Source organism: Brassica rapa, chromosome A07 (assembly GCF_000309985.2).
Source record: "Brassica rapa cultivar Chiifu-401-42 chromosome A07, CAAS_Brap_v3.01, whole genome shotgun sequence".
Classification (NCBI taxonomy): domain Eukaryota; kingdom Viridiplantae; phylum Streptophyta; class Magnoliopsida; order Brassicales; family Brassicaceae; genus Brassica; species Brassica rapa.
The window spans coordinates 18,664,739-18,689,289 of NC_024801.2; the positions used below are offsets into that span (position 1 = coordinate 18,664,739).

At 38.9% G+C, this 24,551-nt stretch overlaps 6 protein-coding genes across 7 annotated transcripts; 3 read left to right on the top strand and 3 right to left on the bottom strand.

Annotated features, from left to right (window-relative positions):
* Positions 1-3,773: 3,773 nt before the first annotated feature.
* LOC103830164 (DEAD-box ATP-dependent RNA helicase 11) lies at positions 3,774-7,602 on the top strand. Its single transcript, XM_009105900.2, has 7 exons — positions 3,774-3,948; positions 4,194-4,993; positions 5,104-5,187; positions 5,558-5,800; positions 6,058-6,219; positions 6,322-6,435; positions 6,738-7,602. The coding sequence occupies exons 2-7, from the start codon at positions 4,295-4,297 to the stop codon at positions 7,266-7,268; spliced, it is 1,833 nt and encodes a 610-aa protein (XP_009104148.1). The 5' UTR covers positions 3,774-3,948; positions 4,194-4,294; the 3' UTR covers positions 7,269-7,602.
* Positions 7,603-7,799: 197 nt separating this feature from the next.
* Positions 7,800-8,777, bottom strand: LOC103830165 (protein YLS3). 2 transcript variants are annotated; one of them, XM_033274738.1, is made up of 3 exons: positions 8,308-8,777; positions 8,109-8,192; positions 7,800-8,004 (listed from the first exon to the last, which is right to left on the bottom strand). In XM_033274738.1, the coding sequence occupies exons 1-3, from the start codon at positions 8,648-8,650 to the stop codon at positions 7,916-7,918; spliced, it is 516 nt and encodes a 171-aa protein (XP_033130629.1). In that variant the 5' UTR covers positions 8,651-8,777; the 3' UTR covers positions 7,800-7,915. The 2 variants fall into 2 exon arrangements, with proteins under 2 accessions (XP_033130629.1, XP_009104149.1); XM_009105901.3 differs by having other exon boundaries at positions 7,800-8,007.
* Positions 8,778-9,054: 277 nt separating this feature from the next.
* LOC103830166 (carbon catabolite repressor protein 4 homolog 1) lies at positions 9,055-12,782 on the bottom strand. The gene is made up of 11 exons (XM_009105902.3): positions 11,879-12,782; positions 11,045-11,765; positions 10,865-10,951; positions 10,698-10,781; positions 10,535-10,621; positions 10,353-10,439; positions 10,204-10,257; positions 10,019-10,110; positions 9,813-9,927; positions 9,592-9,739; positions 9,055-9,512 (listed from the first exon to the last, which is right to left on the bottom strand). The coding sequence occupies exons 1-11, from the start codon at positions 12,034-12,036 to the stop codon at positions 9,367-9,369; spliced, it is 1,779 nt and encodes a 592-aa protein (XP_009104150.1). The 5' UTR covers positions 12,037-12,782; the 3' UTR covers positions 9,055-9,366.
* Positions 12,783-13,031: 249 nt separating this feature from the next.
* LOC103830168 (DEAD-box ATP-dependent RNA helicase 52) lies at positions 13,032-16,605 on the top strand. The gene is made up of 7 exons (XM_009105903.3): positions 13,032-13,236; positions 13,498-14,282; positions 14,377-14,460; positions 14,804-15,046; positions 15,282-15,449; positions 15,591-15,704; positions 15,786-16,605. The coding sequence occupies exons 2-7, from the start codon at positions 13,575-13,577 to the stop codon at positions 16,398-16,400; spliced, it is 1,932 nt and encodes a 643-aa protein (XP_009104151.2). The 5' UTR covers positions 13,032-13,236; positions 13,498-13,574; the 3' UTR covers positions 16,401-16,605.
* Positions 16,606-16,624: 19 nt separating this feature from the next.
* Positions 16,625-20,059, bottom strand: LOC103830169 (carbon catabolite repressor protein 4 homolog 2). The gene is made up of 11 exons (XM_009105904.2): positions 19,534-20,059; positions 18,575-19,322; positions 18,408-18,494; positions 18,251-18,334; positions 18,087-18,173; positions 17,907-17,993; positions 17,752-17,805; positions 17,560-17,651; positions 17,333-17,447; positions 17,106-17,253; positions 16,625-17,016 (listed from the first exon to the last, which is right to left on the bottom strand). The coding sequence occupies exons 1-11, from the start codon at positions 19,689-19,691 to the stop codon at positions 16,871-16,873; spliced, it is 1,806 nt and encodes a 601-aa protein (XP_009104152.1). The 5' UTR covers positions 19,692-20,059; the 3' UTR covers positions 16,625-16,870.
* A 1,354-nt stretch (positions 20,060-21,413) lies between these two features.
* On the top strand, positions 21,414-24,484 carry LOC103830170 (ketol-acid reductoisomerase, chloroplastic). Its single transcript, XM_009105905.3, has 10 exons — positions 21,414-21,818; positions 21,923-22,015; positions 22,355-22,420; positions 22,513-22,653; positions 22,736-22,963; positions 23,047-23,164; positions 23,239-23,378; positions 23,448-23,615; positions 23,714-23,869; positions 23,942-24,484. The coding sequence occupies exons 1-10, from the start codon at positions 21,525-21,527 to the stop codon at positions 24,305-24,307; spliced, it is 1,770 nt and encodes a 589-aa protein (XP_009104153.1). The 5' UTR covers positions 21,414-21,524; the 3' UTR covers positions 24,308-24,484.
* Positions 24,485-24,551: the final 67 nt, after the last annotated feature.

The following is a 24,551-nucleotide window of genomic DNA, read 5'->3' on the forward strand; positions in this document are numbered from 1 at the left end:
TAGATTTTAAATATGTATTTATATGTTTATATTCAAATAAATTTATAGATCAAGCTCTCTACATTAATTTGCTACTAGTTTACCTTATAAATTCTATTATGAAAAGTATTTTCAGATTTAAAATTATTTTCACATTTCAAAATATATAGATTTTTTCAGATCTGAAAATTATCAGACAGTGTAGACTTCTAAAGAAGTTTACTAAAGCTTGCAGACTTCATATGAAGTTTACTAAACCACAAAGTTTAAGCATACTTCATTGGAAGTCTACAAAAATATGACTTTAATTTTTTTTCTATGTTTTTTAATATTTTTATCTTATTTTGCAGGTATTTTCTTCCATAGTTGTTCTCTTCTCCTCCTAGAAATGTAAGGTTTACATCTATAGATTTAAAATATGTGTTCTAGTATTTATATTCAAATAAAGTTACATATTAAAATTCATATTAATATGTCTTTAATTTATAACTATTTTGTCTACTAAATAATATTTTTAAAAGTTTTTTAGATTTAAACTTATTTCATATTTTTAGTGTATTTATTTTTCAGATCTATTTTTTTTTATAGAGTAGACTTCATTTGAAATCTACTTAAAACTTACGGCTGGTAGACTTCAAACGAAGTCTACTAGCCTTGACTTTTAAGCATATTTCATTAGAAGTTACTCAAATATGATTTTAATTTTTATCTTATTTTTCATAATTTTATTTTATTTTGCAGGTATTCTCTTCCAATGTTTTCAAATCATCTTCCCAAAAATGTAAGCTTTCCATATATTCATTATAAGATATTTTGTGTTTATAATGAACTAAATTTATAGATTCATACATTATCTTTTTGCTTTGTTACAAGGATGACAAAAAACTATTTTTGAAATATTTTCCAGAACAAAGTATTTTCAAATTTTCTAAATGCACACTTTTAGATATGAAAATTTTCCATTAGTGTAGACTTCAACTAAAGTCTACTAAACAATAACTTTACGTAGACTTAATAAAAGGTCTACTAAAATATGATTTCAGTTTTTATCTTATGTTTTTCTCATAACTCTATCTTATTTTGCAGGTACTTTTTCCAAGACTTTATTTGAAGCATCAAGATTATGAAAAATCAAACATACTCAATAATACTTTTTAATATATTGCTTTGTAATAACTTTCATAATAAAATATTAATTTTTAAATAATTTTTTAATGCATAATCTATAAACATTGTATTCATTTTTAGTTGTTTTCACTTGTATGATATTATTAATTTTTTGTTAGATATCAATTTTTCACAAGATCTAACCAACCAAACAAGTAAAACCACCATAAGCTAAAATAAAAACTAACATACATGTGAGAAGAAGAAAATCTATACAAAATTTTCCCAAAATTTTTCAAGAATAACACTAATCAAAACAATTTGCAATAAGTATCAAGTGTATAATTATAACACATTAAATTGTGAAATTCATCCAAGACCATTAAAATTTTACTAACATACACTGTAAAATAATTAAATCATGAAAAAATATGATGAATAATACACAAATACACTTTTAATAGAATTTACGACGTAGACTTCAACTGCAGTCTACATTTGTAGATTTACAAAAACGTCTACACTTATTATCTAAAATATAGTCAATCCAAAAAAATTTAGTGTATTTGGCGCAGGCTTGATACACAAAGGCGTACAAAGTGTGTCTTAGATAACTCGATCAAGTTCCGTACTTGTCGATTATTCGTGACTGGCATAAGAGGAGTATTTTCCTATTCAGAGTCATTTGTTTTAAATGATGTTTGGTAAGGAATAGGTTAGCACAATCTTCTCAATTTTGTTGTCCAGATCATAATCTTCTTGTGTCATTTCAAGAAGTTTACCATGTGTACAGCCATCATGCACAAGGAACATTCTTCAACCTTTCCGATTCTTCATCCTTTTCGAATATTTTGTCACCCAAAATATCTTTGACCCATGCTTCACACTCGCTCTAAGTTTCCAACCACATCCTTGAACACGATACTTAGCCACATACAGAGTTTTCGTTGTCTTATATGCTGAGAATGTAAATTTATATTCCACAGTCACCGACTTCAGCTTTAAAACAAGTTCAACCTTATTAGCAAAACTATAAACGAAGACTTACAAATACGTCTACAATTATTAGCTAACAACATTGTCAAATTAAATGAATTATACCTTCATAATTATTAAAAAAATTCTTTTCAAAATCACTCAAACCCATTAGGATTAACTAACACACACTGTCAAACAAAAAAACTAGAAAAATTTAATGAATAATACACAAATTCACATTTTTATAGATTTTTCTATGCAGACTTAATATTCAGTCTCTGAAGATGTAGACGTTCTTTTCAGTTTACAGACGTAGACTGTCAAATAGGTCTACTCTTTGGGTTGGTTTTTGCAATTGACCATTTTACGGGTTGCTTTCTATAGTTGAATAAAAGTTGTGATTTTGTACATGTAGACTTTCATTTCAGTCTACAATTTAAAAAGGTTACTTTTTGCAATTGACCAGAATTCATCCAAGATTTGACTTTCAGAACTAGACTTCATATGCAGTCTACATGTTTGAATTTTTTTTGAAAGAGGTTAGTTTTGCAATTGACCAAGTTTGACTTCAAATCAGTAGATTGAAATGAACGTCTACGGGTGTGTAGACTTCTTGTGAAGTCTACTCTCAAATCCGACAGGTTGGTTTTGCATTTGACCAAAATAAAAAAGTAGACTTTATACGCAGTCTACATTTTTTTTTTAAGATAAGAAGACTGCATATGAAGTCTACAATTTAATAAATTTTTTATTGCTTTTTAAACTTTTTGGTCAAACACAAAACTAACCTATTCCACGAAGTCAAAGTTTTGGTCAAATGCAAAACTGACCTTTTATAGACTTCGGTGGCAGTCTACATTTTGTAGACTTCCGTTGAAGTCTATTTTGAAAAGTCAAAAGTTCGGTCAAATGAAAAACTAACCTCTTTTAGGTAGACGTCTTAGTAAGTCTACCGAAAATTTTATTTTTGTTGTCAAAGGTAAAGACGGAGACTACTGGGGAAGTCTGCGTTAGAAAAAAAAATTGTCTGGTCAATTGCAAAACTAACCCGTGCGTTGACAAATAGACTGCATCGTAAGTCTCTACGGAGGCGTAGACATACAAAACAGTCTACCGTCGCGACACAGATCTGAAAAAGAACGAAAACCATGTAAATAGTTACCTTTTTCATGTGTAAAGCTCGTTTCCAACCTTTTCAACCGTCCAAACTCCAAATATGAGCAAAAAAAGCATCTTTAACGATTCACTAATGAAGAAACTCGAAAATATGAAGTTTATGATTATGAAAATGATAGTTATGAGAGTTTTTTAGATGGAAATGTAGAAGAGATGAGAAGAAATGTAGTTTTTTGGGTTAGAACGAGAAAAAAAGTGGTTGAAAATTGAATTCTAGAGTTTTAGAGCTCAAAAATGGTGGTTCATGGTGGTTGAAAAAATTGATGATGATGGCATTTTTGTAAATAAGAAGAAATTGTTAGGGTGTATTTGGTTTTTTGTTAATTTCAAAATTAATAAAAAAAATAAATAAAATGGCAATTTTGTGAATAATTCAAAAATATAAGGATAATATGGAAATTTTATTGATGAATAGTATGGACAAAAAAAAAGGGTTGGTTTTGGGTTTGACTTGAAAATATGGGTTGGTTTTGAAAAACACCCTATAATCATATGTCAACAATATCAAACAAAAAGGTAATAAATCTTTTTTTTGGTAAAAAAAGGTAATAAATCTATTTTCTCGCGTTGTGTTGTGTCCGATCCAAAAATAAGCAAAACAAGTACATTTAGGGTTTTTCTCTCTTCTTCGAGCTTCTCCGTTGGGTGAACGACTACCGTTGAATTGATTTCCTCGTTTCGATTCGATTCTCTCTGCCGATTATTAAGGTTCTCTCTCTCTCTCTCCATAGATCCTCTCTCCTTTGTTTATCGGCGAACGTATCTCTCTATTTTGAGCTTTTAGAAAGCCACCTTTTGCTAACTTGGTCATTTGATAGATCTGATTGAGATTTTTTGAGGGTTTCATCTTTCCAGCTTATGGGTTTCGATAAAGCCTCTTCCTTTACTTACAATCACCCATCTGCTATTGGATTACACTTCTCTGCTAACTAGACATTTGTGGAATTTGCCAGGTTCATTCTTATCAAGGATAACAAGTAACCGGACCAGCTGCAGTTGTTTTGATTATTTAAAGTTGCAAGCTTTTTCTAGATTTTAGGACAAACTTTCAGTTATGAGTGCATCATGGGCAGATGTGGCTGACTCAGAGAAGGCTGTTTCCAGGGCAAAGCCTGCTTATGTTCCTCCTCATTTAAGGAACAGGCAACCAGACCCTGTTGCTCCTTCGCCACAGAATGATCGTCCAGGGTATGGTGGTCAACCTTCTCGATGGGCTCCTGGAGGTGGAGTTGGTGGAGGCGGTGGCTACAGGAACGATGTAGGTCGTCCCGGCCAAGGTTATGGTGGACGAGGAGGTGGTGGCGGTGGTGGTGGCTGGAACAACAGAGGTGGAGGATGGGACCGTGAAGTTAATCCGTTTGGAGATGATGCTGATTTAGAACCCGCCGTTCAGGATAATACTGGCATTAATTTTGATGCCTATGAAGATATTCCGATTGAGACCAGTGGAGGAGACGTGCCTCCTCCTGTTAACACTTTTGCGGACATTGATCTTGGGGAGGCATTGAATCTCAACATCAGGAGGTGCAAGTACGTGAGGCCAACACCCGTACAGCGTCACGCCATTCCCATACTTCTTGCAGAGAGGGATTTGATGGCATGTGCTCAGACAGGGTCTGGGAAGACTGCTGCGTTTTGCTTTCCGATAATTAGTGGAATTATGAGAGATCAGCATCTTCAGAGACCTCGTGGTTCACGGACCGTTTACCCTCTTGCAGTTATCCTCTCACCAACAAGGGAGCTGGCATCTCAGGTAACATAGAGAATCTACTCATTCTCTCACAGAATAGAATTTCTTCAGACAAGACGTATGTGTATTTTTTTAATATACACACATTGTTGACGTTTTGCTTTTCTTTTTAGATTCATGATGAAGCAAAAAAATTCGCATACCAAACTGGTGTGAAGGTCGTTGTTGCTTACGGAGGAACACCTATTAACCAGCAGGTAATTATCATGCACATATAATTTTTCTTTCTTGGTTGTCTGCCTTTGTCTTTGGATATTGTTTCATTCTTATAGGGCTGTTGTCTGTTTTAAGTTAATAGCAACTTACGGCTTACTGGTTTGGGTTCTGCTAGCTCTGTTCTTCCTTAAGCCAGTCTCATTTTTGAAATTATGTTTTGATTTTGAAGTCAGCAGTGCATAATTAATATTGTACCGTACAAACTTTTTTGAATTCTAGTTGGCATTGCCATTTCGCTTGTATCATCATTGCGTAATATGCAGAAGCATTGGAATTAATCCTGGTTACAGGTGTTAGTCAATCAATTTTCAAGAATTGATTTGTTGATTTCATCTTTTATTGTTTGTGCAGCTAAGGGAACTTGAGAGAGGAGTTGATATCCTTGTGGCAACTCCTGGCCGGTTAAATGATTTGCTAGAAAGAGCTAGAGTCTCAATGCAGATGATCAAATTTTTAGCTCTGGATGAGGCGGACAGGATGCTGGACATGGGTTTTGAGCCACAAATTAGAAAGATTGTTGAACAGATGGACATGCCTCCACGTGGGATGAGACAAACAATGTTGTTTAGTGCTACGTTTCCTAGGGAGATCCAGGTTGGTTTCACTTGTCCACGTAACACCCTTTTCTTGCTCAATTATATTCTAGTAAAGTCAGAGCTTAATCTGTCAGAGGATAATAATGTTCTTACCCAAATCATGATGGTGAACCTTTGATGGTTTAGTTTTAGACTGGCAAGGAAGTCAAAATGCCTTATGCGTGTTATATGAGAACAACAGCCTGCATAATATTCAGCATAAGAAGATTTGGTTCTTTAGGTTTATATTAATTCTTCATTTTTGTTTCTGTACAGAGACTCGCATCTGATTTTCTGTCAAACTATATATTTTTGGCTGTGGGAAGAGTTGGTTCAAGCACTGACTTAATTGCCCAAAGGGTTGAGTATGTCCATGAGGCTGACAAGAAAAGTCATCTCATGGATCTGCTACACGCCCAGAGAGAGACCCAAGACAAGGTAATGCGAGAGTTCCCATCTACTGTTTACTTAGCCAAGATCTATTATCATAATTCTTGACGCCCTGACTGTTGCTGGCTTTACTTTTCTTTTCATACACAGCAATCATTGACGTTGGTTTTTGTGGAGACAAAGAGGTCAGCCGACGCTTTGGAAAATTGGTTGTGCATGAATGAGTTTCCAGCAACCTCCATACACGGTGATAGAACACAACAGGTTCGTTGATTGACAATGTTAACATCAAACCTTACTATTCTGTTTTTATCAATATACTCTATTCCAGCAATAGCTAAAACCAAACTGTTCGTTGATTGATAATTTCTTTAATGTTAATGTGAATCAAACCTTGCTATCGTGAAGTAAAATATACACTTCACTCCAACTAAAGCTAAAGCAACCTATGTTTTTAATAACAAGCTGGTTCATATTACTGAATGACCTCTTTCAAGTTCATTATCAAGAAGTTTGTTCTCTGTTGACTAAATCTGACTACTACTTTCTGTTATTATGCATTTAAGGAAAGAGAAGTGGCACTGAGGTCCTTCAAGACTGGGAGGACGCCCATTTTGGTTGCAACAGACGTGGCAGCACGTGGTCTTGACATTCCACATGTGGCTCATGTAGTGAACTTTGATCTACCAAATGACATTGATGACTATGTTCACCGCATCGGACGAACAGGACGTGCAGGCAAATCTGGCGTAGCAACAGCCTTCTTTAATGAGAAAAATGCACAACTGGCTAGGCAGCTCGCTGAACTGATGCAAGAGGCCAATCAAGAGGTGCCTGAGTGGCTCACAAGATACGCTTCACGTGCTTCATTTGGCGGTGGTAAGAAACGGGGTGGTGGTCGGTTTGGTGGCCGTGACTTCAGAAGAGAAGGCTCTTTCGGTAGTGGTGGTGGCCGTGGTGGTGGCCGTGGCAATGACTACTATGGAGGAGGAGGAGGCTATGGTGGTGGTGGATACAGTGGTGCTCCAAGTGGTGGTGGATATGGTGGTGCTCCAAGTGGTGGCTATGGTGGAGGAGTGACCAGTGCTTGGGATTAGCCAATTAAGGCTTGTCAATTTTGCGTCCTTTAAATCTGACTCTTTGTTTCTTCTTATGTTCCCAAGAGAGCACATGTATTTTGCCCCTCACCTTTGAGATCTCTCATTCAAGAGATAGATATAAACTAATCTTGCTTGTATCCTTGTAGGTGAGTCTCTGTTTTTGTTTTCAGGCTATTTTTAGGATTTGGCCTAAAAAATAGACTAGTTTCTTAAGATTTTGATCTTGTTGGTTTCTTCTAACAAATTCATTTGTTGGTTTGAAATCCAATTTGTTCTTCTTTCTTGTGTTGTTGACAATCTTTCTTGGTGAAATACAATTTCTAGTTTAATTCTGTGATACATGTCTAGCATTGGATTCAACTGCTATTGCTATTCGTCTTCTGAATCTCTGAAACTTTCATTGTCTGACATGCTTCAACGTACACAGCTAATTTGCTCTCAACTCCAGGATTCTCAACAACATCTAGCTCCATACGAGTATTCTCTTCAGTTATATTAACATACCATCACATAATATCTGTAATGAGATGCTAAGAGAACACAATATGTTTTATTAACAAGCATCAAGCATGGTACATCCATAACTGATAGATACGACATGTATAGTGGGTTTAGTTGCATTTATTAACTTTCATAACAAAGGATTACAGTAGGTACCATACTGAGAAAGCTCCAGCTATCACTAGACCAAATTGCTTCGTGTCTCTTCTTTTGACGCTTGAACTTGTGGGGACTGCTGCAATATTTTTTGTTTCTTTGTTATTTTTTCTACTAGTTCATAGAAACGGGATGGAATCATATGTGCACTATTTATAGTCAAAAGAGTAGTATTAGTACCTCGAGGTTCAACATTTTGTAAGGCTTCAGTGAATTGCTTAAAAATCTTAGCGGCTACTGAATCTGGAGGCAAATGTAGAAGCTCTTCTTGCAGAAAAATGAGATAATAAGAAATATATAATTTTGTGACTATGTAAATCATCTGCTTCTATGTTTCCAGAAGATATTGCAGAGGAGATTATGGTATGAAGTTTCTGACCTGGGCATTGTGAGATATTTGCAGGGACATGACAAGTGGAAGGAAGGCTCATTGCACGGTTGGCATCAACTTTGAACCCTAAACCAGGATCATCCCTGTCTTTGACAAGAGTGCAGAGACATCTCTTGGTCTGCCCTTTGTCTATTTTTTCCTTGAGTGTGGTGCAACATGTTGAGTCTGGAGCTTTAGCTTTGCTAGTGACAAAAGGAAGACAAGAGTAGAGATCAGACATGGAGTCCTGACATCCCTTTATGTCTAGATTCAAGTCTGATCTTACACCAAGAAACATGATTGCTACTGTTATGAATAGAGCCAGCCTTTGTCGATTTTGATTGTAACCCATGACTCTAATCACCAGTTTATGCAACAATGTACTCTATATGCCATTTTATAAACTTATAAACAGACTTTTTGCTTCTTGTATACATACGTTTCACTATCAACTTGGGATAATCAAAGTTCTAATTCTGCAAGAAACCTTTTTTTTTTTTGATCACAAGCAAGAAACTTATTTAAAATGTTTAAATAATGACTACTAGTTGACACGTCTCATGTCTCGGTTGAAATTTGAGTTCTGAACCTTTTGTAGTTATTGGAGGGCTAAATAAATAAGTAAAAGTTGTTCAGAGTCCGTTTTCACAATCTCTACAAGATATCCACAAAGAAAGTGTGTAAAACATTGATACTATAGGATTTGTGTGCAGGGAGACTTGGAGCCACAAACAGATATTTTATTCTCAAGAAAAGTGAACATAAACTCAAGCCACTATTTTCTTCAAGAATCTAAAGTTTACACTCTTACAATGACAAGCCATGGAAGAAAAAATCTACATGCAAAGAGGAATCACTATGAGAAGAAAAAAACAAGGAACCATAAAGTGATCATACTTCTTACAGTGAGGTGAAAGGAAATAAACCTATGATATATAGTACATGGACACACGATCTGCCAGACTACCTCATGTAGCTTAATCATCTCCACTGGGTCCCTTCTTTAAGCACCGGTTACAGCTTATGGTATCTCCATAAAATATTTGCTTCATCTGTGAGTTTGCAGCATCAGCGTCTGGTCTTAGGCATGCAGCGGAACTCAGCCAAAAGTGCAATGTGATCAGAAGACCATTCTGGAGATGGAAGAGCCGTGTCCTTCCTCAAGCTCTCTTCATCCAGCAGCTCCAATAAGGATTCCACTGTTAGCGTATCCGCTGAAACCATATAAAGGTAAAATGTTTACAGAACGAAAAAGAAGACTGAGTTGCAAATTTGCAGGCATAGGGGAGGAACCTGTGTAAAATATGTAATCAAGTGTGCCTATGAAATCCCTGGTACAGTTGGTAAACAAGGGTTCATTTGAGGCAGGATCCATTCTTCTCCTTTGCTGCTCAGCAGTAAGGCTGCCTCCCATTCTTGCAAAGGACGAGTAAGCACTAACCTGCATGGCTCGCAAGGTAAGATGATTATACATATGTAGCAATTCTTAAGATTTTGAAGTATGTATTTCATACCAATGGCAGCTGATGAGTTAGTTTGGTGTGAGGACGCAAAATTCCAAGAGGGTCAACCATCAAATCTGGGTGCATTGGATCAACCTTCCCCACAGCAAGAAGTGAATGAGGAGCACTGAAAATATTTGGAAGAAACTCTCAAAATTAATACAGCTAGAGAGCAGAATCATAATCTGATCTAGATTTTGACATATTGGGTATAACACCTTGCTGGTACTGTATTGAAATCACCACACACAAGCATTGGAATATCTGCACTGGCAGCTATTTTTTCCAGTCCCTTCAATAATGTGTGAACCTGTTTTGAGCAATAACCAAATGTGACTTAGTAAGTGATGCTAAAATCCGAAATCCGCAAAGTTTTCTTTTTTTTACAATCAATATAACGAACCTGCCAGAGCTTTACATCCTTCAATTCATGAGAAATGTTTACATGTGTGTTAGCCTGCACTCAACAAACCAATAACATAGAGAAAAAAATGATCACCAAGAGACCTTTAAGGAAAAAAAAAAGAAGATGCAAAAAGATGCAAAACTCACCACACAAAGAAGCTGGCGCTTCCCAGGAATATCAGCAGCCTGGTTACCGAACTTTGCTTCCAGGACAACTATTAATGCTACATTGTCCTTCAAAAAGAAATAATCTACATAAGTTTTACATGAAAATCAAACAGAGAATGTATGGAAACTAGAATGGCACAGTAGAGAGCATCTTTGAATACCTTAACCAATCGATTCAAAGCAATTTTCTTCTGGGGCACAGGAATAAGAGCCTCAGTCAAAGATTGAGCAGCCTTGTTGAACTCAACCTGGATGAGTAGCTTGATGATTTAAGCAAAAGGACCCAAATAGATACAACTAATAAAGTGTGAAACTAGGACATACCTCATATTTTTTAACATGAGAAAACCTGTCTCTTCTGTAGAAAGTAGCACATCCATCAATTGTGTTTGTATTACCAACGAAGACCTAATAATTATCAAGTGAATCAATAAGTTCTGTTCAGCACATTCTGTGAACATAAGTGAGCATGGGGAGGAGCCAAAACAAACCTCATTTGTTTTCCTTTTGAAAAGAGCTTGGTATCCATGCTTATCCAGCTCAGGAGCGAAAAACTCATCAAAGTGGTCATTCTGTACCTGCAAGATGAAAGGAAGTGATTTTTATTTCTCTATGAACTTACTCTACTCACACAAGTGTACTTGTTCAGAACTAAACCAGAAAAGCAATACCTCCTGTAGACAAACTATATCTGCATGGTACTTAACAATCTCCCGTAATAAATTCTGTCTACGGTATGTCCACGAAAGAGCCCATGTGGGGCAGTAACTGTATATCTCGCTACTAGCATACGCATCAGCCAATATATTATAGGACAGCACAGTGAATGATCCCATAGACATAGGTCGGCCATTAGAATCCACAGTTCCACTAACAGGGATCATCCTACGCGGAGAAGGTGATGGAGCTGGAATAACACGAGAAGTCAATATAGTACACGAATGGCCCACGTTCTGTTTTGTCTCCGCATTGACCACTACACACTCAAACTTCAAAACTTGCCCAACATCGTCAGCCATCGGTGTGTATGTCTTAGAGCGTCCAACCTCAACAAGTGTTTCCCCTCCTGCGCCAGTCTTTTGGGTTATGGCTGAGGGATAAACTGATGACGATGAACCGTTTGTTAAACTACTAACGGTGCTGAGGATGCTAGAGACGGAGCCTGAACTGTTCAAACGGAGCAACTCTTCTTCTTCATCGTTTCCTTCCGCGGCAGCACGCTCGTGCAACACACGGTGATGCTGCCACGCGTCTGTGAAGCATTTAGTTGAACAGTGGTAGCTTTTGGTGACGGGAACCTTTGTCTTTATGCATCCTAGACACTGTAATGTCGCCTCCCTGGATGGATGCACACTACAAATAGCAACTTTCTTATCGCTTTGTACACGATACCTGCAAATGAAACATCCCTCACAGTCTTAAAATTTTGAAAAAAGAACAAAGATTTGAACTTTAACAAAGAACATCAAGTAAAAGAGTGAGACAAAGCTATTGGTATAGCTTACCATCTGTACTTCAAGAAGTGACCTTCAAGTGGGGCTGACTCTGGAACATCATCGGTGGTGGCGGTCTTATCCGGCCGCCGGAGAAGCACGTAAGGTGTGAGTTCGCAGCCAACAATAGGTACCTCCGAGGGTAGATGAACTCGTATAACGCTAAGCATTGCTTTTAACTGTAATTCTCAAAGCAATTCAACACTAACGAAGCTAAAAGGCTGAGACTTTCTGCTGTATGTTGACGTGGGAGTGTAGAAGAGACCGTCTACTTGACCCTAAAACTCAACAGGATTGATGAACCCTAGTTATCCCAGAACCCTAGTGAGATCGATTGTTTCGGACAAACCAATATACGGTGTTTTATTTTCAAAAAGCGTACAGTTTTTTATACACATACAACATTATTTAACAGCTATTACAAAAATAATAAAAATAAAAAACTTTATTTTCATATTTGAAAAATGTTTTATTTTATTTTATTTAGTGTTTGCAAACCAACATAATAATAGTAAGAAAATTATTAAATGTTTGGGAGTGTATAGGATACTTTTAAATGAAAATGATGGGCACATATTTTTCTCAAATTATAAAATAGTTTTTACAGCATATACTCAAATATAGGGAATTTGTTTTAAAACAAAAGAATTGATAATTCTTTTCTGGTAATTAATTTTAAATTTGTAGGTAGTTTCTATAAGAAAATTTCAGAAGGACAACGAAAGGCTGCAGTGCACTGTGCAGACTATAATATTTTTATACACCTATACAACATTACAGCTATTTCAAAATAAAAACTTATAGGTTGATATTTTGTAAAATCACATATTTTTGCCAAAATTTTTGAAAATCACATATTGAGGGTGTATATGATACTTTAAAATGAAAATGATAGCCGAGACTCTTTCCAATAAAATGTAATAAATTAGGCTTTTTCCAGCATATACGCAAATATAGAGCATTTGTTTAAAAATAAATTGGTAATACTCTTCTGGCAATTAATTTCTAAATTTGTCAGTAATTATTCTTGTCCAGACCATAATAAATATTCGCCTCCATCCAATCCCTCCTCGTCGTTTCCATCACGCGCTAAGATAATTAATGCCCGACACACAGTTTAATTCGTTACAGCCACGCCGGCACGCTTTTCTTTAGCGAAAACGGCAAACAACCTGAAAAAGAAAGCTTTGGAAATAACAAAAAGGTTCATCGAAATACAAATATCTTCTTCTCTTCCCATCTTTTGCTCATTTCCCAGAAACTTTGCTTCGTGTGCGATCGCGAGACGAAGAAGAACTAGGGTTTATATCCTCCGTACACCATTGATCCTTCATCTAGATTCTATATTCCTCCTATTCGAGCTTCTTAAGGTCTCGCTTCATCTCTCTCTCTGTGCATGGTTTCGTTGCTTCGTCTATATACAGCGATGGCCTGTTCGATTTCCTCTTGCTTCTAGGGTTTAGTGATTTTGTGCATTTTTTGATTTTAGAAGTTGATTGTTCTCAGCTTATTGTTAGTTCGTCGTGATTATGCTGAATCGATCTGCATATTTCAGTATATGGATGTTTCTTGTTTGGTACATGCACAGATGAAACTTGTTTCTAACTTAAATTGGTTACGATCTTCTCCAGGGCTTTGATCTAGTCTTAAATCGAAGAAGACGAAGTTGGAGGTTTGAAAAATCAGTTGTAGGTTGTAATTTGCGAGTATGAGTTCATCATGGGCTGATGTTTCTGAAGCGGAGAGAGCACCATCTGGTTGGGGTTACGGGAACTCTCGTCCCTCGCGAACCAACTACGTGCCTCCTCATCTTAGGGGCCGTGGAGCTTCACCTGGTAGCGATCGTGGAGGATATGGTGGTGGTGGTGGTTATGGTGGTAGAGGAGGCCAAGGTTATGGTGGTCGAGGAGGCGGAGGCGGAGGCGGAGGCTATGTTGGTAGAGGAGGAGGTGGTGGAGGTTGGAATAACAGGAGTGGAGGTTGGGACCGTAGGGATACTGAAACTAACCCGTTTGGTAATGATGGGAATGTAGAGCCGGTTGCTGACGAGCAGGAGAACACAGGCATTAACTTTGAGGCGTATGAAGATATTCCCATCGAGACAAGTGGGGATAATGTGCCGCCTCCTGTTAATACATTTGCTGAGATAGACCTTGGAGAGGCTCTGAATCTTAATATCCAGAGGTGCAAGTACGTGAAGCCGACCCCTGTGCAGCGTAATGCGATTCCCATCTTGGCTGCTGGGAGGGATTTGATGGCTTGTGCTCAGACGGGGTCTGGGAAGACAGCTGCGTTTTGTTTTCCTATTATTAGTGGGATTATGAAGGAGCAGCAGCATGTGGAGAGACCACGTGGAGTTCGGGGAGTGTATCCTCTTGCTGTCATTCTCTCACCAACAAGGGAGTTGGCATGTCAGGTCTGAAATCACTGCTCTAATATCAATCTTTATCCTTCGTACATTCCGGTGAAGATTTCATAAAAAACTGTCTGTTTTATGTTTCTTTTGGCAGATACATGATGAAGCTAGAAAGTTCTCCTATCAAACTGGTGTGAAAGTTGTGGTTGCTTATGGAGGAACACCAGTCAACCAACAGGTTTCTGTTACTGTTTGATGACCTCAACGTTTTTCACGTCCTGTACATTCTGTGTGTGAAAAAGGAGAGATTTTGTGTGCTTTTCCAGGCTGTTATTACACTAGATTTCTCAGTCCGCCTTGTTAAGTTATATTCTGACAGTTGTGTTAGCTCTTAGCTTGGTTGATGACATGCCCTGGCTAGGCTTTGCTCTGTATTATACCAGAATTCCTCCTGTATACGTGGGTGTATGATAATTAAACTATTATATCCTTCAGATGAAGAGTTTTAGGAATCAGCTATGTATTTCATGATAGTAAGTCCGATGTTCTTGCTAATCTGTTCTTATTTTTCTGTTTTACAGATACGGGAGCTTGAAAGAGGAGTTGATATTCTTGTTGCAACTCCTGGGAGATTAAATGATTTGCTTGAGAGAGGTAGAGTCTCACTACAGATGGTAAAATACCTAGCACTTGATGAGGCGGATAGGATGCTGGACATGGGTTTTGAACCGCAAATCAGGAAGATCGTTCAGCAGATGGATATGCCTCCTCCTGGTGTCCGGCAGACAATGCTGTTCAGTGCTACATTTCCTAGGGAGATACAGGTTTGTGGAACTCTTTCACATGTCATTTTCTGTGTGTTTTTCCTTACGGGTGAAGAGATTCAACTAAGTCTTTCTTGTATTTTCACATCGCTGACTCGTAACTTTTGTTGTTTAGTTAAGACTTGCAATAAGTTTGCCTCTTAAAGTTAAAACCACAAGATAGAAGTTACGTTCTGTGCAGAAAATGCTCTTCCCAATTCTATATGTGCTTAACTTTGTTTTATTTTGTGTGCAGAGACTTGCATCTGATTTTCTTTCAAATTACATATTTCTGGCTGTTGGAAGAGTGGGTTCAAGTACGGATTTAATAGTCCAAAGAGTAGAATTTGTTCACGATTCTGACAAAAGAAGCCATTTAATGGACCTTCTTCATGCTCAGAGGGAGAATGGTAACCAAGGAAAGGTAATGCAAACCAATATAGTTGGTTTCTTGGTTAAAACTTAACATAGTTAATACTAGTTCTCCTTTCATTTGCCGCTTTGTTCTATATGATGCATTCCGGTTCAAGAGCACCTTGACGATCCTGTTAATTTTATTTTACAGCAAGCTTTGACTCTTGTATTTGTGGAGACAAAGAAGGGAGCTGACTCGTTGGAGAATTGGTTGTGCATGAACGGATTCCCAGCAACGACCATCCACGGTGATAGGTCACAACAGGTTAGTGAGTTGTTCATATCAGAAAATGTATAGTACAGTGCAACCGAACCTGATACCATATCGTTTTATTATGCATACAAGGAAAGAGAAGTGGCACTGAGATCATTCAAGACTGGGCGGACACCTATTTTGGTTGCAACTGATGTGGCAGCACGTGGTCTTGACATTCCACACGTGGCCCATGTGGTTAACTTTGATCTACCAAACGATATCGATGACTATGTCCACCGTATCGGACGAACAGGACGTGCAGGCAATTCAGGACTAGCAACTGCTTTCTTCAATGATAACAACACATCAATGGCCAAGCCACTAGCTGAGCTAATGCAGGAAGCAAACCAGGAGGTCCCTGACTGGCTTAGTCGGTATGCATCTCGTGCTTCATTTGGAGGTGGTAAGAACCGACGATCTGGTGGGCGGTTTGGTGGCCGTGACTTCAGGAGAGAATCTTTTGGCCAAGGAGGAGGCGGTGGTGGTGGCTACTATGGTGGTGGTGGAGGAGGATATGGTGCCGTTCCCGGTGGTGGATATGGAGCAATGCCTGGTGGATATGGAAACGTACCAGGTGGTGGTTATGGAGCCGTTCCTGGTGGTTATGTACCATACGGCAGAGGAGGTGGTGCTTACTACGGTGGAGGATATGGAACCGTTCCTAACCAAGGCTACGGCCCTGGAGTGGCCAGTGCTTGGGACTAAGCTGTTTGTTGACTCCAGTTCTTCAAAAAAACACAATTAGTCCTCTCTCTTATCTCTATTGTTTTACTAATAGAGAGCATCGTATGTGTATGTTCGCTCTCTAAATGGTTTATTTATGTAGACACGAGTGAGTCTTCACTTGTGCATGTGAAAGAAGCAAAACAAAAACTCCTAGTCGACTATTATTTTTCACGAGTTCTCTATAGTCCTTACAAAGCATTATGTTTAATCATAAACAATAACTTTTATTAAAAATGGAAGGATTTATAATAGCAACACAGAGGTCATTACAAACAATGACCCAACTTAAGAAAGTGAACTGCCTTTACTCTGGACCAGAACAACTTCAGACCTTTGTGTCCTCTCTATTACATACTTTGGTAGAGGTCTTGTCTAAAAGAGTTCCTGTCATAATCCGATTTTAAAACCGGAAACCAAAAGAAAAAAAAACCCTATCAAGGTGAAGGTGGTTAGCGTCTGGTTCTAGGCATGCATCGAAACTCAGCCAAGAGAGCAATGTGATTAGAAGACCATTCAGGGGAAGGAAGAGCTGTATCTTTCCTCAATCCATCTTCATCCAGCAATTCCAATAAAGACTCCACCATTAACGTATCCGCTGAAAACCAAAGAGCAAGATCTTCCGGCTTAGTTAACTTGTTATCTTTCTGATGAAGTAGGAGAGGGTGAGTTAAGAAGTGGTGATACCTGTATAAAATATATAGTCATGAGTACCAATGAAGTCCCTTGTACAATTGGTAAACAAAGGCTCGTTTGTATTAAGATCCATTCTCCTTCTGTGTTGTTCCAGTCCAAGACCCGTTCCCGGTCTCACAAAAGATGAGTAGGCACTCACCTGAAACAACTTCTCTTATCAAAGATCCACAAGAGAGGTAACATAAACGGTGAACAGAAGGAAAAACCAAAAATGTTACCAGAGGCAACTGATGAGTCAGTTTGGTTTGAGGACGCAAGATTCCAAGGGGATCAACCAATAGATCTGGGTGTAGTGGATCAACCTTTCCCATTACAAGAAGTGTATGAGGTGCACTGCAATAAATAACAAATTCCAAAAAGCAGATCTTTTAGCTTTTCTACACCAATAATCATTAAAGAGCATATCGAATTTGATAAATCAGGTCAAAAGAATTTAACAAAAAACCTTCCGGGAAGGGTGTTGAAGTCTCCACAAACAAGAATAGGAATATCCGCACTAGCAGCTATCTTCTCTAGCCCCTTTAATAAGGTATGAACCTGAACTCAAAAGAATACACAGAGATACTGAGGTGTGAATACTAATCCTCTTTGAGTTCAATGAAATTTCGAGTTCCTTAGGATAGAGAGATACACATACCTGCCAGAGCTTCACGTCCTTCAGTTCTTGTTGTACATTTACATGTGTGTTTGCCTACAGCAGCCAAAATTGAGATAATTAGCCAGCTTTCACGCAGAACAGAAACAAACAAGTGAATGGGAAGAAGAAGAAGAAGAAGAAGAAGGAAACTTTACCACACAGATAAGCTGGCGCTTCCCTGAAGAATCAACAGGTTGATTACCAAATTTTGCTTCAAGAACAACTATTAACGCAATGTTATCCTAAGACATGACGATAACGGGAATCAGTGATGGTGTGATGTAAAACAACAACTCTCTAAGTATCAGCTACGACTTATAGCATGTCAAAAGTACCTTAACTAGTCGGTTTAAAGCAGTTCTCTTCTGCGTAGGAGGGATTATAGCCTCAGTCAAAGACTGAGCTGCCTTATTGAATTCAACCTGGATTAACATTCCCGTGAACTAGCATGAGGATCTAAACAGATAGAGCAACTAAACACTAAAGAAAAGATACAAACATCATATTTCTTGACATGTGAAAATCTATCCCGTCTGAAAAATGTTGCACAGCCATCAATCGCACTTGTACTCCCGCTGAGAACCTAGCAATCAGTAAGCTACGTTTAATAGACTCTCCAAAAAAAGTAGTGAGGGAATGGAATCAAATGACCAAACCTCATTAGTCTTCCTCTTGTAGAGAGCTTGATACCCATGTTTATCCAACTCAGGAGCAAAAATTTCATGGAAATGATCACTTTGTACCTGCCAGATAAAGAAAGAACAATGAACATTTTGTTCGTTTATAATGCTTAAACAAAGTCCATGTAAAAAAAACATTATACCTCTTGTAGGCAAACAACATCAGCACGATAACCAACGATCTCCCTTAACAGATTATGTCTTCTATACGACCAAGAAAGAGCCCAAGGAGGACAGTAACTATACAGGTCGCTACTTGCCGAAGTATCAGACAAAATATTATAAGAAAGAACAGTGAACGATCCTGCAGACTGAATCCGACCATCTTGATCCAAGTGACCCATCACATCAGCTCCATTTACAGGGATAAGCTTACGCGGACTCGGAGAAGGAGCAGGGATAACACGTGAAGTCAAAATAGTACTAGGATGTCCCACAACCTGTTTACTCTCAGCATTCGCCACAACACACTCGAACTTCAGAACATAGCCAATATCATCAGCCGTTGGCGTGTACGTTTTGCAGCTCCCGACCTCGACCAACGTCTCTCCTCCACTCTTCTGCGTGATACTAGAAGGATAAAACGGCGTTGGACCGTTACCGGCGAGGTTAAGATTAGACATGGAACCGGACAAGGTACCGGAGAGAACTCCAGAGCCGGTGCTGTTAAACCGGACTAACTGATCATCTTCCTCGTTCCCGTTCTCTGCAGCAGCTCGCTCGTGTAAGGTCTTGTGATGCTGCCACGCGTCTACAAAGCATTTGGGAGAACAGTGGTAGCTTTTGGAAACAAGGGCTTTACGCTTTGAACAGAATACGCATTGTAAAGTGGCTTGCTGCGTTGGATGCACACTACAAATCGTTACTTTCTTATCACTCTGTACTCGATACCTTCAAATAAAACCAAATAAAACAAAAGAGTGAACTTTAGATCAAACAAATTAGCAATTCTCTTAACGACCCAAATCAGAATTCTCTGAACTTTAGATCAAAGTTTCAAACTTTGAGTAAACCCCAATTCGCCAAATGATCCATAAAAACAAACGATCAGACAAAAGTCACAAAACCCATGATCAACAGCAGAGAAAGTTTCAAACTTTACCATCTGTATCTCAAGAAGTAGCCATCGAGGGGAGCTGATTCAGGGACATCGTCAGTGGCGGCGGACTTATCGGGGCGGCGAACAAGGACGTAAGGAGTTAATTCACAGCCAACGATAGGAATCTCGGAAGGGAGATGCACTCGGATCACGCTCAGCATCGCTTTTGCGTCGCACCTGGTGATTGTGGAAGAACTCTAACACTATCGAAGCAGAGACTCGAATGATTACAGATATGGTTTCGTGGAAAGGGAGATGAAATAGAGTGGAGGGTAAGGTGATCCACCATTTACTTTCACCTGAAAACACGCTAGAGCAAACTCCTCCCACGAAACCCTAGATATCGTCTCTCTCTCGAAATTTTAGAAATTTATGTTGGATCGCGAACAAGAGAAGAAGAAGAGAAATCTGGAATCGAGAAGATCTTAGTCGTATAATAAGAAGAGGAGGTGGATCTTTGAGAGAGGTTCAATGATCGATTCTAACGCTGATAATGGGGAAAGAAAAATCAGTGAAGAAACAAAAGATAATTATTACCTTTTACCCTTCAGGCAAAACCATGACTTACGGTTTTGTCCGATTTTGGGTTGTGTTACAAATGAGAATTGAGTTTTTTTTTGGTCAGAAAAAACCCAGTAATTTAGTTCCAATTTCAAAATCTAAAATAAAAACAAAATTTTAATTTTTTTATAGAAAGTAATATTATTTAATCTAAAATAAAAGTAATATTTTATGATTACAATATTATTAAAATATTATATAGATTAGTTATATGATTTTTTATTTAACTAAAATTTAAAACTCAAATTGGTTGGAGTACATGTTCCATTTTTAAATATGGGATTATTTGTCAAATATCCAAAAAATTAAAAAAATTAGATTTTGGGAAATAAAGTAGATAGAAAGAGAAAGCAGGAGGCTTCTTCAGCTTCTTCTTTGCCGGCTTAGGTATAACGGGGTGAGGAGGCTCAGAAAGATCCTCGCCGTCGTGTTGAAGCCCTAATTTTTGGGTTGTGGTTACTGGTTTCGTGTAGTTCGAGTCTGAGTTCGTGGGTCGTCGAGGTCGAGTTGCCTGGCGACGGCGACGATTGTCAAGACGAGAGAGCGGTGGTTCGCGGCGTGCCTTTCTAGGGTTTCTGGTGATTCAGAGTCGGATGGAGATCTCGTTTGAACGACGATCTCTCCGGCGTGAAGACAGTGCGGCCGTGAAGTGAGTTGGTGACGCGGAGGCTCTGCAGTATCGGAGATCCGGTGAAAAGTGGGTGTCGGTGGCTGGTGTCGGCGGTTGTGCGGTGAGGCGGAGATCAAGTCGAGGCGGACGACGCGTGGCGTGCAGACTCTCCAGATGTTTACACGTGTCCAGCCTGTCTCCTTGGTGCGTCTCTAGGGCGAACCGTCTGATTTCGTGGTTTGGGTCTGCTGGGCCGGTTTTCATTTTGGGCCTCGGCCTTTGTTGTAAGTTGCCCCTCATGCTAGTGGGCTTTTTGTTTGTGGGCTCCGGCCGTGGGCTTGGCCCGTTTAATCAATAAAAACAATTTGTGGAAAAAAAAAAAAAGAAAGAGAAAGCAGGAGAAAAGGAAGAGTTTTAGTTAGTCAGTGCATTTATGTTTTTTTGTCGTAAATAGGGTGCAATTTCTCTTTAAACATTGGTTTAGACTTCAGACCAAACACAAAAATCATTTTTTTAACTTAATACAGTAATAGTTTATGACCAACCAAAGAAAGAACCATTGCATGTTTTAGCCTTACGGGCCTCATATTATGGACAATAGGCCCATTTATAGATACATTAGACAAGTATATAATGGGCTTCAGGCCCATGTACAGATTACATTAGACAAGTGTCATTATTAAATCAATATTTGTCTCTTGGTGGTGTTGAGTAGGTAAAAGCTGAGTGTACTTTAAAAACCTCCTCTATCAGCTTCTGTGTGTGACCCTAATTTGCTCTCTCCCGCAGACATTTTGCTATTACACAGAGAGAAGAGACTCAAATGGCGGCTGCGACTTCATCCATCGCTCCTTCCCTCTCATGCCCATCTCCTTCTTCTTCCTCCAAATCCCTTAGGTCCTCGAAAGCCACAACCTTTGCTTTCCCCAACATCGGTTCCCTCTCGTCTACTTCAAAGTCTCTGAGGTCCCTCACTGCCACCGTCGCTGGAAATGGTGCCGGATCTTCCCTCTCCGCGCGAATGGTTGCGTCCTCTGCGGTTAGAGCCCCTATGTCTCTCGATTTCGAGACGTCTGTGTTCAAAAAGGAGAAAGTCTCTCTTGCTGGTCACGAAGAGGTTCTTTTTTCTATAAAAATCTTCTCTTTTGCGTTAATTATTATTGCATTTAAATCGTTTGTGATTGTTGCTAATATTTGGGTTTTGGTTTATATTTGGTTTAGTACATTGTGAGAGGAGGAAGGGACTTGTTCAAGCATCTTCCTGATGCTTTCAAGGGGATTAAGCAGATTGGTGTCATTGGCTGGGGATCTCAGGTAGCTTTTTGTTCTCTTATCTTGTATGTGCTTTCCTTAATCGACATGTTTTTGGTTTGGGTGTTTACTTAAGAAGCAAAACTAACAACTTTTTGGGTTTTTTTTTGTTTTGTTTTGTTTCGTTAACTTATAATATGTATTAAGTTCGTTTTCTCCAATGAGCTTTGAAAGTTAAACTCACTTATGACTGTTGTTTAGTTTGGATTATGGAGAATGAATCTTGATTACCTTATGTGATTTAAATTGTTTTCATTTCCATGCTTTTTGGTATATTTGAGTTTGAACGAAGAAGATGAGTATGTAAATTCCATGTTCTTTCTCTTCGATATCTATTTGCAGGGACCTGCTCAAGCTCAGAATTTAAGGGATTCCCTTGTGGAGGCAAAGTCTGACATCGTTGTTAAGGTAAACTCCCAACTCGTGTTGCTTTTTTTTATAGTAGCACTGTTATTTTAAGGCTATACCCTGACATGGTTGGTTTCTTTATGGGCATGTAGATTGGGCTTAGAAAGGGCTCTCGCTCATTTGAGGAAGCACGTGCTGTTGGCTTCACCGAAGAAACCGGTACTCTCGGTGATATATGGGAAACTATCTCTGGCAGTGATCTTGTGTTGCTCTTGATCTCTGATGCTGCTCAGGTATATGTGCATTTGATACTCTTCATTATTTTCTTTTTTAAGTATAGACATTAGATTTTAATGTATCTTGTTTTTTTGGCAGGCTGATAACTATGAGAAAATATTCTCCCACATGAAGCCAAACAGCATTCTCGGTTTGTCACACGGGTTTCTACTGGGCCATTTACAGTCCATGGGACTCGATTTCCCAAAGAACATCAGTGTGGTAGCTGTTTGCCCTAAGGGAATGGGTCCATCTGTGAGAAGGCTTTATGTCCAAGGCAAAGAAATCAACGGTGCTGGAATCAACGCCAGTTTTGCTGTCCACCAGGTTTTCTATCTCTCTCTCTCTTTGTAGCTACTATACCTCTTGTGTTCATTCTTTTAATTATTGATGTGATTTTCTGTTTGCAGGATGTTGACGGTAGAGCCGCTGATGTTGCTTTGGGATGGTCAGTAGCACTTGGTTCTCCTTTTACCTTTGCTACTACTCTTGAGCAAGAGTACAAGAGTGACATCTTTGGTGAAAGAGGTGAGAGTTGGACCTCAACTACTGTCTTTCTGTAGCTAAATCCTTAAAACTTATGTTCTTCTTGTTGTTAATAGGTATTTTGCTTGGTGCTGTTCACGGAATTGTGGAGTCTCTGTTCAGAAGGTACACTGAAAATGGAATGAGTGAAGACTTGGCCTACAAGAACACAGTAGAGTGCATCACAGGAACAATCTCAAGGACTATCTCTACCCAGGTTAGTGGAAAGATATATCTGTAGAGAGACCAGTGTCATTCTTCGTTACTGATGAGTTGTTTAATTCAGGGAATGTTGGCTGTCTACAACTCCTTGACTGAAGAAGGCAAAAAGGATTTCGAGACTGCATACAGTGCATCCTTCTATCCTTGTATGGAGATCCTCTATGAATGCTACGAGGATGTAGCAGCTGGCAGCGAAATCAGGAGTGTTGTCTTAGCCGGTCGTCGCTTCTACGTAATGACTTCTCTTTCAAACGTTTCTTCTTTTTTACATTTACACAAAACACAGGTTGTCTGCCAGGAATTTTGATGGATCTTTCTTGTTTGTAACAGGATAAGGAGGGTTTACCTGCATTCCCAATGGGAAAGATTGATCAGACAAGAATGTGGAAGGTCGGTGAACGCGTCAGGAAGTCCAGACCAGCTGGTGACTTGGGTCCCTTGTATCCCTTCACCGCTGGAGTTTACGTTGCCCTCATGATGGCTCAGGTACTATGTGTATGTTACAGTTATCCAGTGATTTCTTGGGATCTAATTCTTGGTTCTTGGTATCGTATGTAGATTGAGATCTTGAGGAAGAAGGGTCACTCTTACTCAGAGATCATCAACGAGAGTGTGATTGAGTCTGTTGATTCTCTGAACCCGTTTATGCACGCTAGAGGAGTGTCGTTCATGGTGGACAACTGCTCGACCACAGCAAGATTGGGATCGAGGAAATGGGCACCAAGGTTCGACTACAACCTGACCCAACAAGCTCTGGTGGCTGTGGACAATGGTGCACCAATCAACAAAGACTTGATCAGCAACTTCTTCGCTGATCCAGTCCATGGTGCTATCCAGGTCTGCGCAGAGCTCAGGCCTACCGTGGATATCTCAGTGCCTCAAGATGCAGATTTTGTTCGACCAGAGCTGCGTCAGTCCAACTAGAGTGTGTTATCAGTGTTTGAAATGTTATCAGTCTCTTTCCTATGTAATCTTGTTTTGAAGAAAGACGATGGTTTTGGAAGTTGTAGGCGTGAGTGAATGCTTTTGTTTGGACTACTTTAATAATAATGATGTCTCTTTGTCACTTTCGAATTCCATTAATGGGATGCTCTCTTATCTACTTTGGTTAAATCTTGTTAGAGAGTTTACTTTCTAGAGAAGCAAATGACTATATTTGGCTAGTATT

Excerpts from the sequence above, each read along its gene's own strand:
- LOC103830164 (XM_009105900.2), top strand. The coding sequence starts at position 4,295 with ATGAGTGCATCATGGGCAGATGTGGCTGACTCAGAGAAGGCTGTTTCC. Across the intron at positions 4,994-5,103 it reads CAAGGGAGCTGGCATCTCAG|ATTCATGATGAAGCAAAAAA; the intron begins GTAACATAGAGA and ends TTTTCTTTTTAG. Across the intron at positions 6,436-6,737 it reads ACGGTGATAGAACACAACAG|GAAAGAGAAGTGGCACTGAG; the intron begins GTTCGTTGATTG and ends TATGCATTTAAG.
- LOC103830165 (XM_009105901.3), bottom strand. The coding sequence starts at position 8,650 with ATGGGTTACAATCAAAATCGACAAAGGCTGGCTCTATTCATAACAGTA. Across the intron at positions 8,193-8,307 it reads AAATATCTCACAATGCCCAG|AGCTTCTACATTTGCCTCCA; the intron begins GTCAGAAACTTC and ends TTCTGCAAGAAG. Across the intron at positions 8,008-8,108 it reads ACAAAATGTTGAACCTCGAG|CAGTCCCCACAAGTTCAAGC; the intron begins GTACTAATACTA and ends AAAATATTGCAG.
- LOC103830166 (XM_009105902.3), bottom strand. The coding sequence starts at position 12,036 with ATGCTTAGCGTTATACGAGTTCATCTACCCTCGGAGGTACCTATTGTT. Across the intron at positions 10,622-10,697 it reads CTCATGTTAAAAAATATGAG|GTTGAGTTCAACAAGGCTGC; the intron begins GTATGTCCTAGT and ends CTACTCATCCAG. Across the intron at positions 9,513-9,591 it reads TGATTACATATTTTACACAG|CGGATACGCTAACAGTGGAA; the intron begins GTTCCTCCCCTA and ends ATATGGTTTCAG.
- LOC103830168 (XM_009105903.3), top strand. The coding sequence starts at position 13,575 with ATGAGTTCATCATGGGCTGATGTTTCTGAAGCGGAGAGAGCACCATCT. Across the intron at positions 14,461-14,803 it reads GAACACCAGTCAACCAACAG|ATACGGGAGCTTGAAAGAGG; the intron begins GTTTCTGTTACT and ends TCTGTTTTACAG. Across the intron at positions 15,705-15,785 it reads ACGGTGATAGGTCACAACAG|GAAAGAGAAGTGGCACTGAG; the intron begins GTTAGTGAGTTG and ends TATGCATACAAG.
- LOC103830169 (XM_009105904.2), bottom strand. The coding sequence starts at position 19,691 with ATGCTGAGCGTGATCCGAGTGCATCTCCCTTCCGAGATTCCTATCGTT. Across the intron at positions 17,448-17,559 it reads TTCAACACCCTTCCCGGAAG|TGCACCTCATACACTTCTTG; the intron begins GTTTTTTGTTAA and ends TATTTATTGCAG. Across the intron at positions 17,254-17,332 it reads TGACTCATCAGTTGCCTCTG|GTGAGTGCCTACTCATCTTT; the intron begins GTAACATTTTTG and ends AAGTTGTTTCAG.
- LOC103830170 (XM_009105905.3), top strand. The coding sequence starts at position 21,525 with ATGGCGGCTGCGACTTCATCCATCGCTCCTTCCCTCTCATGCCCATCT. Across the intron at positions 22,964-23,046 it reads CCAGTTTTGCTGTCCACCAG|GATGTTGACGGTAGAGCCGC; the intron begins GTTTTCTATCTC and ends TTCTGTTTGCAG. Across the intron at positions 23,870-23,941 it reads TTGCCCTCATGATGGCTCAG|ATTGAGATCTTGAGGAAGAA; the intron begins GTACTATGTGTA and ends TATCGTATGTAG.